At 37.0% G+C, this 18,160-nt stretch overlaps 2 protein-coding genes across 2 annotated transcripts in view; both read right to left on the reverse strand.

Moving 5' to 3' along the window:
• Window positions 1–118: 118 nt before the first annotated feature.
• Window positions 119–12,528, reverse strand: napba (N-ethylmaleimide-sensitive factor attachment protein, beta a). Its single transcript, XM_028469374.1, has 10 exons — window positions 12,302–12,528; window positions 9,666–9,745; window positions 5,028–5,144; window positions 4,283–4,329; window positions 4,121–4,198; window positions 3,966–4,021; window positions 2,888–2,972; window positions 2,343–2,447; window positions 2,196–2,264; window positions 119–920 (listed from the first exon to the last, which is right to left on the reverse strand). Exons 1-10 carry the CDS (start codon window positions 12,397–12,399, stop codon window positions 768–770), a joined length of 888 nt encoding a protein of 295 aa, XP_028325175.1. The 5' UTR covers window positions 12,400–12,528; the 3' UTR covers window positions 119–767.
• A 2,952-nt stretch (window positions 12,529–15,480) lies between these two features.
• Window positions 15,481–18,160, reverse strand: part of LOC114476667 (1-phosphatidylinositol 4,5-bisphosphate phosphodiesterase beta-1-like) — a 30,979-nt gene continuing 28,299 nt past the window's right edge. The window contains exons 28-32 of the mRNA XM_028468483.1: window positions 17,960–18,036; window positions 17,209–17,298; window positions 17,079–17,136; window positions 16,911–16,997; window positions 15,481–16,003 (exon numbers count right to left, since the gene is read on the reverse strand). Coding sequence (XP_028324284.1) covers window positions 15,851–16,003; window positions 16,911–16,997; window positions 17,079–17,136; window positions 17,209–17,298; window positions 17,960–18,036 — 465 coding nt within the window. The 3' untranslated portion in view covers window positions 15,481–15,850. The remainder of the gene's footprint in view (window positions 16,004–16,910; window positions 16,998–17,078; window positions 17,137–17,208; window positions 17,299–17,959; window positions 18,037–18,160) is intronic.

Genomic DNA, 18,160 nt, shown 5'->3' on the forward strand with positions numbered 1-18,160 from the left:
ATGAATAATCACTATATTGTTGCATTTTTAAAGTGGTATTTGCAATTAAATCATGGTTCAGCTTCTCATAAAAAAGGTCAGGCTTGTCTAGTGATGATAATTTCATTTCAACTCAGCATCAGAGACACATTTTTTTTTAATGTTTTTGTTTTTACTGATTTCACACAAAAGATACCAGGCTACATGTATGTTCGTCACATGTTAGCACAACACGGAGAACAATTACACTTATCAACATGACAGCAGACATGCACAAACGCGGCGTCGACCAATCACAGGCCGCCATCACTGACATGATGACAGGGTGAGGAGAGGGAGAGGAAGAGGAAGAACATAGATGAGAGTGGGCGGAGGTAGAGGAGAGTAAAGTGGCTAATAGCTAAAATGTGAAGACACTGATCACCATGAGAAACAATAAAAATGTTCAGTATTGACAATAAATATCTGATAAATAACCTTATTTTCTGTACGATTACATACGTCTCGATAACGCACACACATACACACTCTTTCACACACACTCTGTTCATCTTGGTCAGTGTTACAAGAGCTTACTTTAGGGGCGGGGTCAAAAGTTGGTGCAGATGGTGGATTGAAGGTAAAGCGTCACGTGCAGACTGATATGTACAGCTGTAAACCCCACCCACCCTCTAACCCCCACCTTCATCATCATCATGGCCCTCCACACCTTCATCATCCTCCGCCTCTCTGACATATTTCTCTGCCCCATCACAGCCTCTCTAAGCCCTCGTTCTTCCTGAACTTTTCTATTTCAGATCTCCGGCGTCTCCTTGGATCGTCTTCTTGATGCGTAGCAGCATCGTGGTCAGCCATTGGTCCAGACGGGACACGGAGTCGAACTCCTTTACGGCCTCAGTGAAGGCCTCGCTGTTCTGCTCCTCGTGGGCCTCCAGTAGTTTCTGTAGGGCAGGGGTGTCAAACAGTTTATCTTAAGTGGGTCACAGATTTTACATGGGAAAATGAGTAATTTAATCATTATTGTGCTCTAGTTTGCACTTCTACGTAAAATTAAATGATAATATATGTACGGCACTGGTAATATCAAAGCAATAAGTGACAAATCCATCCCTGCAGGATCTTCACTTTCAATTTATTTGATTTTGTGGCACATTTTTATGTAATTTGTGGAAATTTTGTGGAATAATTTGAGGAAAAGTGCAGGATTTTGGAAAACAATTTAATACTTTGAGATTAAAAATTAAAAGTTATTTTAATAGTTTGAGATTAAAAACTACTTCCATCTTGTGATATAAGGATGGGGAAAATATGAGCCCTGTTAATCTTGTGGACTTTTATTGAATTTGTGTATTTATTTGGAGATATCTCCAAATTAATTAGTTAAATTACACAATGATTCATGACTTCTCTGACTTTTTTTGCTTGCTGCCGCAGGCCGAATTGTATGCTCTAAAAGGCCGGATTTGGCCCCCGGGCCTCGAGTTTGACACATGTGCTGTAGGGGGAGGGATTAGCGATTATTATTAAGACTTTTTAATGTATAGCAAAACCGTTCTATTATCATTGCTATGAATCTAACGATACGATACACGATTTACATGTCATGATACAATATTTCCCAATACTAAACAATACGATTTAATCACAATATCAAAAATGTAAAATGTCACCTTTACATGTACAAAATGGTATGAAATACAATGTATTTCATTGTTTTTAAACTTGCCAGAATGAGTAAATGGTAACTAACTGTAATTCAAGTACCGATATCAAAAACAAGTGGTATGTTTATCAAACTGTCAAATTACATTTTTCAAAAAAGTTAAACTTTTGCTTCTGCAACAGATTCGGATTCTGTTAAATTCTTAAATTAATTTATTAAAAAAAAAAAAAGTAACCACATACACTAAAAGTTCCTGCAATCAACTACCAGCTAAAATGCATTGAGTAGTGAGGTAGTTCAACCAGGTCTGATGGTGCGTTCACTGACACCTAGAAATCGAGCTTTTACGTGCTATGCTAATGTTAGCGCAGTTAAATGTTTTTTTCTGTTAAAAAACAAGATAAAAAAACGATTTGGAAATTTTTTGGGTCGATACAATAATCGCGCAGTGAAAAATTGCAATATAACGCCAAATCGTTTTTTTCTTACACACTTACTTTCTATGGTCAACATTGGCCTTTTATTTTGGAAATATCTTGTGTTAAATGTTCACCTTGAGCAGTTTGAGCTCTCTGGAGTCCGAGAAGGCTGGAAACATCTCCTCGTACTTTTCTATGGCCAACTGAAAACACACCAGAGTTTAAAACGAGTGACTTTTGAAAGTCTTGTTTCGTTTTTATCAATGCGTGACGTGTGATACCTTGGCGTTGAGTTCATCCACAATGAAGTGACACAGTGAAGCCTTGAAGAAATACTCTTTAGCGTTGTACTTCAGCAGAGGGTTGTCCATGGTGCTCATCGCAACCTGTGAAAAAACCCAAAAACATTTAGGTCTCTAAATGTGACCCAACCAGGAGTATTGACCAATACCGATATATCAATCCAATATCAGCATGAATCATACAAACTTTAATGACTTATTTTGTAGTTTGGAATTTTAGAAAAGTCTTGATCAAATGATATTACTCAAACAGAGAACAAAAACAGAAAAAAAATATAATATAATAATGATGTTTTAATGAATGGGTTACATACATTTTATCCTTAAACATAAGAATATTATGCAATTAAATACAATAAAAAAGAAATAAATTAGAAGACCCTGATAAAACAACCTCAATAAATCCAATAAAAACATTACTGTATACCAGAGGTTTTAGACGGAGGCCGATATAATCCATTACTCGTTTTTTGCTGATATCGGATCAGGATGGATAGATGGATGCATGGATGGATGGCTGTTACCTGCTCGTAAATCTCAATGGCCTTAGGGTATTGTTCCAGCTGAGCGCTGTAGTGCCCGACCTTCAGAAGACATTTATTGGCTGAGCTGAAAAACACACACACACACAGCTAAATATATTTCCTGCTCTTCTGCAGCTTCTCCTGGTTTACCTCGCAGGATGCTGAGTCATTCCAAGGCTAAATGAGGGCTTCCTCCTGGAATGACTCAGCAGTCTGATGCACTTTTAAAGGAAGGCCAAAAGTGGAGGGTCTCACTCTAACCATATTATGAGCTGACGAGAACAAGTAGTGTTCTCATACTCGAGAATAGTCTTGGTTTCATGATCACATTTTAAAGGTATTGATTTTGTCTCGGTCTTGGTTTGTTTTGGTCCTGACTCCCAAAAGTCTTGGCTTGTCTCGGTCTTGTCTTATATTGATCTTGGTCTTGTCTTGGTCTGGACTCCCAAATGTCTTGGTCTTGGCTTGTCTTGGTCTCGACTCCCAAAAGTTTCGGTCTCCTCTTGTCTCGGTCTTGTCTTAGTCTCGACTCCCAAAAGTCTTGGTCTTGTCTCAGCCTTGTCTTGGTCTCGACTCTGAAATGTGTTGGTCTTGTCTCAGTCTTGATTTTGTTTCGGTACTGACTCCCAAAAGTCTTGTCTTATCTCGGTCTTGGTCTTGTTTTGGTCTCGACTCCCAAATGTCTTAGTCTTGGTCTTGTCTCGGTCTCTACTCCCAAAAGTCTTGGTGTTGTCTTGATCTCGGTGCATTCTGATCACTGAATACAAGTTCAAAGGAGCTAGACATTTTTTTTTGTTTCAGGACAACAGAAAACAGAAAACTCCTAGAATATTTTTCATAAATGTTTTTGTGTAAAGCAGGGCTGCCCTAGTCTGGTCCTGGAGAGCTCCTGTCTTGCTTGTTTAAGATGCTCCCCTGGTCTACACCTTCGTGGAAACAGTCTTTCGGCAGAACGAAGTACTTGGTGAACAGTTGCAGTTATCAGGAACATTAATCTATCCAAGTATCCAAAACATCTAACATATTACTGTTTTTTCAAAGCTGTTATTTTCAAATCAAGTCCAAGCAGCACAGGTACCTGTTCGATTCCTCTCCCTTGTAGTAGTCTGCCGCCTGTTCGTAGTGAGCGATGCCCTGAAAACAGTCGTATGTTAAAACGAGCAAATACACAAACCAAAAGATTTAAAAACAAGTGACAGCTTTAAGTTCTTTAAGTCCTCCTCCTCTGTTTACCTTCTCAATGTCCACCAGCTCTGACTCATAGATCTCTGCTATGGTGATGTGATGTTTGGCAGCGATGGTGAACCGACCCTATAATCCACACATACAAAAACACACCTAATGTTTAACAGAAAGTGTCTCTCAAAGGCATTTCAGAGCAGAGCGAGGTCTTACCATGTCAGTATAGATGTCAATAGCCTGGTTTAGACAGTTGATCGCCTCTGAGGAGAGAGAGTAGATAAAAAGTTACTGTACAATTCTTTATCACAGGATGGAGAAAAAATAGTCTAAGGATGACACGGATATTAACATTAATTCAGCAGAGACTGAAAACCGGCAGTATTTAGAAAACTTCATCTTAGTCTATTGTTTCTAGACTTATCATTTAAAGCTAAAAGAGGTTAAATATGATGAATATCAATAATGATAAAAAATAATAACAACACAAGTAATAATAATAATATTATTATTGACAGTGTGTCGGATTGGTTCCTAAATGACCTCAAAACTACTGTTTTTGTGTATTATTCCTGATTTTGTGCGTGTTTGTGTTTTGTGTGTTTCTCAAGTCCTTTTTGTTTATTATTTTTCATCATTTTGCATAATTTACTGTCATTTTGAGTGTTTCCATCCTTGTATTGTATTATTTTTATGTTGTTTTGTATATTTTACAGTTGTTTTCGTCTATTTTTGTACAGTCATCATCTGTGTTTTTGAGTAATGTCTTTGTTTGCCATTTTAAGTATATTTTTCTAAAATTTTGAACGTTTGCATATTTTGTGCACGTAACTTACTTTGGAGGCCCACACTAAATTACTCCAAGGACCATGTTGACTTTACAGGGATTTATACTCAATCAAATTGTAGAAAACTCATGGCATGTTGAGGATAAAGTCGAGCTTTAAACCTTAAAACCCACCTTGCGGGTCGGCCTTCTTGTAGGCGTTCCCGGCGTCGACGAAGCTGGTGGCCGAGTCCAGTTTGTTCTGGAGTGTCATGTGGAGTCGAGCAGCCTGACAGAAAGCATTCCCAGCGGCTACAATCACACGCATGCGCACACACGCACACACACAGCAGATTGGATAAAGCAGCAGAGATGGTGAGCGTGGAACAATCTGATGAAAAGTTGTCATTTTTAAGGTGACGATACAAACACTACTTTAAATTTATTGTGGTCAAAGACAAGAACGTGTATGTGACGTGTTCATTATATCCAGGAGTGAAGACTTTGTCCACATCTGTTGTAAGCGACTCAAATTTAATGAAGCACCTCACAACAACACACGTATCTAAAAAATCTGAATTATTTGACATATAGCAACTTTTTTTTTTTAACAGTAACGCAAATAGTTACTTTCCTTGGTAATGAGTTACTTTTATTATAGAGTAATTCAGTTACTAACTCAGTTACTTTTTGGAACAAGTAGTGAGTAACTATAACTAATTACTTTTCAGACCAACACTGGTCTGGACGCAGGTAAACTGCGCCCACAGACACTCCATTGGCTCGTATTGAAGAGGAGTTACTGTGAATGCAAAACTTTGAACGAGAGTGGACGGTAAAAATTTTTGCGCCTGAAACAGGAAACACGTCATCACCAATCAGACACAGATGAACAAAACAACTTCACACATCATCATTATTATCTGTATAATATTAATTCTGATTATCAAAATACACATTTGTTTTGTAGTATTTTTAATTCATTTTATTTTTTATTATTTTTTTGTCTCACTCAAACATGGGAGGTGGTGGTCGGCGCCCTAGCGCCCTCTATTGGCCAGCCGCCACTGCTAATAAACTCTACGAGTCAGTATTAAACAAATCTTCCAGATTTTGCTCCAAGTCTGTTTCTTCAATCTTCTGATAATATTCTTGAAGAACTCTTTTATCCTCTTCCATCCCTTCATCAGAAAGTTGATGAGACGCCTCAACACAGACTTTTTTGTTGGAGGATCTTTCTCAGATTCACTCCTGTTCGTGCTGAGTTCTGTTTCTATTGAAGCAAAGACATTCTCCTCACTCAGTTTTTTGAGTTCAAATTGAAGGTTCTCCTGATATTTTATGGCCTGAAGGCATTGTTCTTGATGTTCTCCTTCCTTTATCTTCAGCTGGGACTGAAGAAGGTGGATCAGCTCCTTGTTCTGTTTTTGAACGTCGTTCAGCTGTTTGCATTTTTCTCTTGTTTCTTCAAGCTTTTCCTGTGTAGTGGTGATAGAAACATTCAAGGTGGAAATTATATTTCCATTTTCAGCCTCCAGATGAACTTTGTTTTCCGGTTCCAGGGCTTGGATGGAGACCGTACGCTTAGAGATTTCCTCTTCTTTGACTTTAATCCTCAGATTGTTTTGATGTTGTTGAGCATCTTTTTCTGTCACCAGCTGCTCCTTCAGCACCTTAACGTCTTCTGATGATTTCTCCAGTGTCTGTCTGAGGTGGTGAATCATCTCTCGTTGTTGCTCATAGGTGGTCTCAATCTCCTTCTGTGTGTCCAATAATCTGGCCTCTTCCTTCTCCCACTGCTTCTGTTGGGCCTCTGATGCTTGTTGGACCTTGATCAGAGACAGTTTAAGGTTGGCATTTTCCTTCCTCAGTTGGTCAGCCACAGAAGTGTCATTTTGGACCTGAGAACGTTGGAGGATGACCATCTGCTGAGAGTCGAGGAGTGAAGTTTTCTCCTTTTCAGGACTAAAACCATTTATTTCCTGGTCCTGTGGGGTCTGTGTGTCCTTCAGATCTTCTGTTTCCCCAACCACTGAAGAATCAAGCTGTGTGAGCTCGTTGTTAATCATCTCCAGATCTTCTAGTGTCTCATGTTCCACCGTGGAAAGGGTTTTGTCGTCATGGTCCAAGCACAGACTCTTTTTAACAGACTTTGGGTTGTGAATGTTCTTGTCTGCTACTGTTTCTTTAACAGGCCCCTGGTGTTGAGATGATCCATCAGAACAGGATGTAGATGGTGTTTCGATGAGGGCAAAAAGCCTTGTGCAGTCGAAGTCTGCAGTGGGAGCCACTGGATCATCTTTCTTAGGTTTCTCCAAATTGCGTCGACCCTGTCTGCGTGTGTTCTTCTTAGGCATTTTATAAGTTGTCTTTTGAGGTTTAACAATGATAATGTTGCTTCTCAGAGTGGTGAAATGATTTATGTGGTGTTTCGTCGTAAGACCAAAGACTGAATGAGTTCTATTTTAAAGCTGAAAAAGAAGCAACAAAAAAAGTGCCCCTCATTGGCCAGTTTAGGTCATGTGATAGGTGCACCACGTGACTTAAAGTTCGATAAGGTCCGTCAACGTCATCGGTCGAACCCATAGTCCCGAGGGCTACGTTTGACGTATCTCTAGACACTTTCTTTAAATTATTAATAAGTAGTACAGTGCCAGTCGGAAGTATGTATTCATATAGTGGGCGCTTAAGTAGAGTTGTTAATTATGGGCATAATAATAACATACACAGTAGCATTATAAAGGGGTATATTTGCAGGTGCAAAGTAAAATACAATGTGCATATTTCCTGGTTTAATTCTATGAGACATGCGCATGATGAATGTGTTGTTGTTTTTTTACTCATTTTTATATTTTTTTTTGTTTGATGTATTTTTCTGTAATGTATGGTTTTGGAGTCATTGTGTGTATTTTTGTATCTTTTTTAGTGTAGTTTTGTGCATTTCGATTGTTCTTTTGTGTATTAGCCGTGTGTGTGTCTACATCCATCTACTCCGTGAACACGCATCAAATAAATAAATACCTTGTGTGTTTGTTCCCGTGAATGTTTGAGACGCTGATAACAAAACTCCATAGACATTGTAGCACCAATATGTACAATTCGGCTGTCTTTTTAAAAAAAAAAACAAAAATCATTTTTTACCTTTGAACCGAGTGGTCAGAGCTTAGCTTCCATGCACGGCACCAAACAGAATCCGTAGTTTTCCAGATGGAGAATTGAACGGGTTGGTAAAGTTGTCTCTAAAAGACTCACCAGTGGCTGATGGTGAGTCTGTGATTTATTCAGAAAGCTCCGTGTCTCGGTCTAAACTGTCTTCTTCTCTATCGCTCGTGTGTTTACAGCTGCTTGGCTGTGTGCGCAGCCATTGGCTCTGGCCGCACACGTGACTCTTGCTCTGGTGAGGAGCTGTGCAGTGAAATAGATATAGATGGTGCGCTAGCGCCCCCTCAAACCCTGAGGTCAGAAGTTGAATAGGTTTCATTTCAGGGCCGTCCAGAAGTGAAATAAAATTAAAATGAACATTTTGAAATGACCAAATTACTCCAAAAAAACAGATACACACACTTGGTGTATTTGGAACTTGTTGACCAAGATTCAGGTCGACCTCGCACCGAGTCGGGGAGATATTTGCTCCACACGCCCACACACACACACACGCACACACACGCACACGCACGCTCGCACACACACACACACACACACACACACACACACACACACACACACACACACACACACACACACACACACACACACACACACACACACTCATTATTGTGCAGTAGTGCACACTATGATCTCAAATGGATCCTCCACAGTTTTTACAAGTTTGGCCTAAAACCTTCAAAACGTACTTATTAGAAGATCTATGGCTAACTAAACACATTATTTTGCCCCATATTTGTTTTATTAACGTTTAGAAATAGGACTACTTTACAGTTTTAAAGGCTGTGTTCCTCCATCTTGAAATCACGTGATTGATGATGTCACAAGGCCCCACTGCCTGTAAACATACCATTGTTTTCTATTGGAGTGAAACATTCAGCCTGATTTTTAAATCATTTTGCAGCTTTTTCAGTCAAAATGACAACTTGTGCTGCTTTTGGACCTTTACTCTCTCTTAAACAGTGCGCTGACACGCTCTGGTGGCTGAAGTTAGCGAGTACTCACGGAATGTTGAAAGACTCCCATCCAAAAGGACTTCTATCCTCAGGGTTTGTGTGTCTTCAACAGTCAGTGATTTACTCTCTAGCTTCAGTCATCAGAGGTGTGTGTCAGCACACTGTTTAAGGGAGAGTAAAGGTCCCTTAGGAGAGCTCTTCTTCTCTGCTTCATTGTCTACTACAAAACCGCGGAGTTGGAACTGTCGCCCCTGCAGTCACTGATTTTTTTTCAACTGTTTTTATCCTCTTTCGGTAAACAAAAGAGGTTTACATCGACATCTTTAACTTTTCCTGATTATTTAGATCAACCAAAAGCACCAAAATTTTGACTGAAAAATCTGCTAAATGATCTAAAAATCAGGCTGAATGTTTCACTCCAATAGAAAACAATGGATGTTTACAGGCAGTGGGGCCGTGTGACATCATCAATCATGTGATTTCAAGATGGAGGAACACAGGCTCTAAAACTGTGAAGTAGTCCTATTTTTAAATAAAAGTAATATGGTGCAAAATAGCGTGTTGTGTGAGGCATAGATCTATTAATAAGTACATTTTAAAGATTTTAGACCAAACTTGTAAAAACAGTGGAGGATATTAAAATGCATTGAAATAAAAGTGTTTAGTTTTTCAGCGTAATGTCATGTGGCTTCGTTCTTTCAGTATCACTTACCGCTCCAGTTCTTCGCCATTTTAAACATGTTGGCGGCTCTGGCGTATATTTCACAGGCGTCCTCCACCTTATGGTTTCCTCTGTAGTGCACAAAGGACAGAAAACAACACAAAGGTGATTTTTTGAAATAGCTGTTAATTCTCGCTGTTGTTCAGTATTACACACTATGCCTTTATTATCAGAATGAAGCACATTTTGCTAAATCTGAGATGATAGTAGTCTTTAAATTGGTCAGCATTCAAACTGTGAATTCCTTAACCTTACCAGAGATGATCATTAGATAAATCATGCTGCCATCACGTGTGCACGTACACATCACTGACCCACTTAGCTCAGTTCTTAGGGCAGCACCTGATTAAGATTCAACAGGATTGATCAAATATTAATGAGGAACAAAAAAAAAAAAATGGAATTTTACAGGTTTTTTGCTTGTTAGTAATTAATTTAAAGGTTAAAGTTTATCCTGGACATTGTATGGTTACCTTTTTGTTTCAGGGTTGACTCACTAACTAAAGTTAGGGTCCAGCGACCCTGAACACGACAGCGAAAAGCACAAAGGATGAAAACAAGGATCAGGAGACAATTATACAATACGGCAAGTGATTTTCACCCAAGCAAACATATTTACATTATTTTTATGAAGTGCCTCGGGTTCTGGGGTAGCTTCAGCATCTTCTCTGATGTTGCAGAAGGTGTGGATGTTCTCCTACTCCAAAGCCTGCTTTTTCTTACAGGCACATGTTTGGGTGATTTTCACTCAGTAATAGTGATAGTAACCCATTATTATTACCCAGTATGTACTGACTGCATCAAAGGAACAAAATAAGTAAAAGTGGTCTTGAAGATTCCATGCTATCGTTGTTTAGTGCAGTAGTTTTAAATTCATATGGTGATACAAAATATTTTATTCAGGTGATCAATTTTAACCGATTGAAAAATTAAAGTTTTTGTTTCACTCTCCTGCAGCGGTTTATGTGTTAAGGAAATAATGCCTTTACCAAGGAAGCCTCCAATGCCCCAGAAATGGGTGGACCAAAATGAAATACTCAAACATGTGTGACAGTATCATAGAGTAAAAATAAAAACACACAAATAAAATAAAAACACAACCTGACAGAAATAAAGACTATAAATAGACAATGTCTATCTGTCAATAAAGCAAGAAACCTCTGTCTGTCTGTGTGTTCCTCAAATATCTCTGCGCATCAGACTGGCATGAGACTTTCAACATGGCTGCTGCTATGTTCAAGGGTGTGCAACGTCGGATTTGTTTGGACTGCAATGATACCGTTCATAAATTATTTCATAAAATTGTCTTAAATGCAGCTTTGCAGAAAAGCTCAATGTTGACAGGTAGTCCTGGTGACAAGTACTCATGGTAACTCAGGATAAGTTGAAAACTGCGTAGAATCTACAGGAGTGACTGCACAAAAGGCTTTTAAAAAGGCCGTGTCTATGGATACGCTAAACGTATCCCTATCTCAATCCCTATCCCTAATCCTATCCCAAATGAAGGAAATACCCTAAAATGTTTATTTTTGTCATATATATATATATATATGAGAAAAATATAAATACTATATATATATATATATAGATTTGAACAAACAGCAGCAGATGGAAGAACTCTTGAGTCAGGCACCTTAGATCACTCAGCCATCCTGACACAGTGAAAGTATGTGCACATTACGTTTATGTAAAAAAAGTCCAGAAAAGGTTCGGCAACATCATCGGTCGTACCCATAGTCCTGGGGGCCATGGGTGCGTTAAATGTATCTCTTGACACTTTCTTTGAAAAACAATTTAAGTAGGTCTAATATCTTTTTTTTTTTTTTTTCTAAACACCCCATAAATAGTGACCAGCAGGTGTCCTCAGTGAGTAACATTTGTAACTAAGGTGAGTAATAATAATAATAAAAATAAAATAAAAATAGGCTTTTACTATATATATATATATATATATATATATATATATATATATATATATATATTACAGTGCTAAATATTATGCTCTGCACAGTTAATTTAGTCAACTAGCCACACACACACACACTCACACACACACACACACACACACACACACACGCACGCACGCACGCACGCACGCACGCACGCACACACACACACACACACACACACACACACACACACACACACACACACACACACACACACACACACACACACACACACACACACACACACACACACACACACACACCATCCTCCGCACCACCACTACCACCACCACCACCTCCGACCATCCTGCGCAGCTCTCCCCGCCTCCCTGCGCCCTCAGCCCGGCCTCCCTCTCCATCCCTGCCCGCTGAACCTCCTCCAGCTGCAGCCACTGCAGGAGGCGGTGGTGGTGGATTTTATAGTGGATTATTATTTCGTGTTGCGTGTCAGAACACGACACGGCGCTTGTGGCATGTAATGCACATTAAAGAGTGAAAAACAACAGCTGTGTAAAAAAACCATCGCAGTGATGATCACAGGACGCAGTGGAGGAGAACGTGAGATAAATGATCAACATTAACAGTGTGTGTAGTGATGGAGATGTTTCTGTTGGGGAATAAATAACGCGGTGCAGGGCCTGCTGTCTGCGTGCATGCGGTAAACAGACGCGGTTTTACCCGAACATCCCCCCGAGGAAGGATCCGGACGCCTTGACCTTCTTGTCGGCCTCGGCCATCAGCTGCATGGCCTCCTTCTCTTTCCCGGTGTTGTCCATGGTGGGGCTGGAGGAGCACGGAGCAGAGCAGGCCGATGTTCCGCAGAGTAGGAGGACGGAGGAGATGCGGAGTGTTGGATGTGTTGGATGGTGGTGCTGATGCTGAGAGGATCCTCTGCAACGAGCCTCTATGGCACCACCTGATGGAACTATGAGGAACTACTGCATCTAACATAAGACAAGGGTTTTTTATTAAATAAACTACACATTCTCTTATATTATGACAATCTGACCAATTTACCTGAGCTCTGAAGATGCTGTGGTATCTGGTCCCATTATCCTTCCCCCAAAAAAAAAAAAAAAAAAAAATAAAAATAAAAATAAACATGCTCAAAATGACTCCAAAAGTACACACAAAAAAAGTCAGATAAATGCACAAAACCCACAAAATTATGCCAAAATACACCAAAAACAGGAAAAAATGCAAAAAAAAAAAGAGGACTCCAAAAGACATACAAAATTCAAGACGACTGCACAACAGGACAACAAAGATATGCAAAATTGTACAAAAAGCACACAATACAACTTAATCACAAAAATGGCTCTTTATCTTTTTTTTTTTGAAAAATATAGAGAATGACAGAAATATATACAAAGCAACAACAAAACTACTCTAAAAACTAACTGGAAATGTATAACTGAAAAATATACAACATGACAAAATACAAAAAACGACTTCAAAAACACATAAACCAACATTTAAATATAAATATACAGAAAAATATACAAAACAACAAATTCACACAAAAATGACTCTAAAACATAGCAAATGAGAACGAGAGAAGAAAACAAAATGACAACCGAAAATACCCAAAATGACAAAAAATGTCAGAAAAAGGCACAAGAAAAATAGCTAAAATACTCAAAAAACTCGAATAACTCCAAAAGACATACAGAATTATTTACAAATGCACAAGAGGACGACAAAAATATACAAAAAGCACACAAAACAACAAAATCACAAAAAATGTAAAGATTTACAGAAATATATACAAAACGACAAATTCTCACAAAAAATACTAAAGAAAAACAAAACAACAAAAACACACAAAATGGCTCATAGAAGAAAAATGACTATAGAGAACAACAGAAATGTATACAACACAACAATAAAAATACACAAAAATAAATTTAAAAAAAACACAAAAAAAAACCAAACACAAAATTGCTCATAAAACACTAAAAACATACAGAATGACAGAAAAATATACAAAACGACAACAAATTCACACAAAAATTATTACAAAAACACACACAAAATGACTCAAAAAAAAAAAAACACAAAACAATAATGTAAAAAAATTGACTTGATGAAAGGCAAAGTGAACGCATGCTCTTAGAAACATTTTATTTTTTTCTTCAGCATTATTTCCAACAGCATTCATGAGACCAATAAACAGGGAGTGGTTTGAAGACATCGCTGCATGCTCAGTACAGCCACTAAAGCATCATGGGAAACGCACAAAACGGCGTCAAAGGTTCATCAGCAGGGGTGGTGAGTGTGTCATCATTAATAATGCAGCACACGTTGATTATCTGCATTCAACTCAATACATATTCATATTAAAGTACAGTGAAGGCAGCACACCTTATAGAAGAGCAGAGAAACAAATAAATAATACAAACTTATTCTCACCACAATGGTTCTGGAAGATCCCTGTACATTTGACATCTTTATAACAAAGTGAAATTAAATAGATAAAAGTAGTCAAATATTTTACAATGACTGTGCAGCTTTCACACAGAATAAACGAGTCATGCAGCAGAATTTGAGGCTCATTTTCTTCAAATAATACACTAAAATAAATCAACATTGGATGATATTATATATATAACAACTAATATAAGACAGATATTCAAATGATTAATCTATTAAAAACTAAAAGGGGGAAAAAATAATTAAATACTGGTATATATCCATATATTTTGGTCATCAAATATATTTAAACTATATTCCATCGATTCTTCAAATAATCGGTTAAATTATACTATTCAATTCTAAATATACTGCAGAAAATAGTATTGATCACCTAATAAAACCAAACAATTGGTTTAATTTTTAAAGAAATATTTATGCATCACGCAATCAAGAAAAATAACAAAACACGCATCGCATTTTTGTTACAAAAAAGATTCCAGAACAAATGCAGACCTCACAGAAATAATAAATAAATAAATAAATAAATAAAACTAAAATTAAAGATTGTTTTTTTTTTTTAACTTTAAATAAACAAGTAATTCCAGCAAGTTTTTTTTGAACAATATGTTATTGTTTCATTTATTCAGACAACTATTTTTCAGGGAAACATTAAAGCGATCAGCAGACGCATCTGAAGAAGACTGGCAGTGGACAAGCGAAACATGTCAGGAGATCATCTCAAGGGGCATATCCTCCAATAAATAAATTTGAAATTTGATCAAAGCAAACTTCCTGAAAAACAGTTTTATGAATAAATGAAACCTATGAATGTTAAATGAAAAATTCATCAACCGTTTTTTCGCAAACAAGGATTTTTCAAAGACATGGCGGTTAACGTTGCGTCCACATGTGACAGGAAGTGGTGAAAATAGTAAAAAATAGTGATTGATTACTTTGGCAACAAACACTTTCAAATCAGATTCTTACAAGATGGCTTTGACCCATGATGATATGTTTTCTGACCTTTTTCAGAGAAGACTGGGAATGAAATCCTTGGAGCACCACAGGAGGACGTGAGTGAGAATTTGATGCTTTAGATCAAGGGTGTCAAACTAATTTTAGTTCAGGAGCCAAATACGTTTGTTTATTTATTTATTTTGGAGAAATCTTGTTAAATAATTTGAGGATTGAGCAGAATTTTAGAAAAATGTGGATTCTTTTAACAATTCCAGAGTAAAAATGACCTGCGTCATAATATAAAAGCACGGGAAAAATGTAAAAAAAAAACCCCAGCAAATATTGTAAATAATTGTAAAGTTGTACTTTCAAATAAATCTGTTGATATGTTTTTATGAAATGTATTATTTTGCATGGATGCCAATATTTATGTTTGAATATGTTACAGTGATGAATTATTATCAAATTTCTGGTTAATTTCAATCAGTAATTCGCATGAAAAGTTTAAGTTTTTTTTTTTTTTTATATTGTCAAAATTTCCGAGCTAAAGTTCCCGTGGTTATTGGGCAGATATTTTACCCCCGTTTGCAACCCTACTGCAATTATTTGGTAATTTATGCAATATTTGGATGGTTTAAAAAACCAAATTTGAGTTTGACAAACGTGCCTTAGATGGAAATGATGAAAAGAACACAGGATTCATTGGGGAATAGATCTGAACATGAAGAATAAGCTATAGAGTTGTTTTGCATGTGGGAACTTAGAAGTAATTCAACATTAACCGTCTCCATAAAAAGGTCACATAACAGTCTTTAAAGCACAATCACATCCTTTACTTTCTCCACTTCTACAGCCTCAGTCGTCCTCAGACAAGGTCTCGTGTGGCGTTGGCGATCTGGACTTGCTCTGACCTCGGAGCTCCAACTTCCTGTCCTGCAGGAAGTCCTCGATCTCTCCAGGTAAACACTGGAACTTCTCCTGGAACTCGGCGTCAATGGCTGCCTGCAGCTGGACAGATGGACGGAGGAGAAGCTTACAGGCTGGGCGATATGGACCAAAATTCATATCTCATTATTTTTTCTCAAATTGGCTATATATGATATAAATCTCAATGATTTTAATTAAAATAAAGTCTGACCACAAAGACAAATCAGGGTTAAATTTGCTGATGCAAAATGTCACACAGGCTAAAATAACATCACGGTGCTTTAAGAATGGTCTTGTGCGTAAAGTAAATGCACAAAATGACAGCAAAAAATACACAAAATTACTAGGCAAGGCAAGGCAAATTTATTTGTATAGCGCATTTCATACTCAAGGCAACTCAATGTGCTTTACATGATAAAACATTCAATTGTTTAAAATCAATAAGAACATTTAAAATCATCAGTAAAATCAATTAAAATCTACAAAAACACAAATTAATAGATAAATAAACAAAAGAACAACACAAATACACAAAAGGAGAAAAAATACACAATGGGACAACAAAAATACATAAAAGGACAACAAAAATGCACAAAAAAACCTCTACAAAAACTTACTAATAAACACAAAAATACACAAAAGTATAACACAAATAATGAAAAGGACATAAAAAGAAAATAAATGCACAATAGGAGAAGAGAAATACATAAAGTACAACAAAATGACATCCAAAATTACTGTAAAATACACAAAATAACAACAAAAATACATTGGACAACAAAATACACTCAATGAGACATTCATTAACATTTTACTTTTCATACTTTTCTGAGAAGCAGCGACTCCTAAATATATCACTATAGGCGATATTGTCATTTTCTATATTACTAAAATAGAAAACTCGATATATCTTGAATCTGGATATATTGCCCAGCCCTAGCCTACAGTGATTATTTTAGACTTCGGATCTTGGTGCTACAGGTTTTACCTTTGGTTTCAGGTCCTGAATCTCCTGCAGGAGCTCGTTGTGTTGCTCCACCAGCTGATCGTGACGCTTCGCCTGCGTCTCCTCCAGCTACATGGAGTTAAATAATTAAAAACATAAATAAAACACCAGTTTCAGGTTTGAAAAACAACCCATCGTCTTCATTCTCACCCGTTTTATGTTCTGGACAACTTCATTGACGTAGGACTTATTGATCTCAATCTTCTCCCTGAGAACACGCAGACACACAAACACACATGTTTAGAGCAGGCCTGTGTGTGTGTGTGTGTGTAGTACATACTCCTCGGCCAAATGCTTCTCTTTGGTCTTGGCCTGGTTGATCTTCTCCGTTCTCCTTCGATCCATCTGCCTCTTCAGCTCCTTCTTCTCTCTGCAGCAGCAAAAACAAAGACTACAGCATTAGTCGAAGCATTGAAGAAGAAGAAGAAGAAGAAGAAGAAGAAGAAGATAAATAAATAAACAAATCATTATGTTTATATAATTATTTTTAGATGTATGGTTTTCCCCATTAATGTATTTTTTATAAATCAAATTGTATTTATGTATTATTATAATTATAATTATTTGTTTTATTTATAATTTGTATTATTATCTTTTATGATAATAAGAAAACAGCATAGAAGAAGTTAAAAAAAAAAACAAGTGCAACTAATTTCCATCAAATATTACAATAAAATGAGATAATATTGGATGACTTTATATATTGGAAATAAATAAATAAAAATAAATGGATAAACAAATGATTTTATACGTATTATTTTTCACCATTCATATTTTTATAAATCAATCAAATTGAATTTATTATTATCATTATTATTTTATTTTAATCAAACTGGTGTTTTATTGTTTGATCTATTGCACTGTTAAAAATGTAGCATTTGACGACTATTTATTTACTGTAAAACGATTAATTCACACTTTCCAGATTTACCACCAGAGTGTTGCTGTAAACACTTTTATACACATTTCTATTATAATCATAACAGTATTGTGTACAGTTAATCTACTGTATGTGAAACCAACAGTCTTACTTGTCACAGATGTCTTTGAGTTTCTTCATCTGTGTGTTGTGAATCTCCTCAGCCATGTTGGTCAGTCTCTCCGTCAGCTACAGACACATATAGACACACACACAGTATACAACATAAAACAGTGTGAGATTAACTGTGTGTGTGTGCGTGTATATGTACTAAGGGTAGGGGAAAAAAAATACATTTTTTGATTTATCGCAA

Source organism: Gouania willdenowi, chromosome 15, assembly GCF_900634775.1.
Source record: "Gouania willdenowi chromosome 15, fGouWil2.1, whole genome shotgun sequence".
NCBI classification, from domain to species: Eukaryota; Metazoa; Chordata; class Actinopteri; order Blenniiformes; family Gobiesocidae; genus Gouania; species Gouania willdenowi.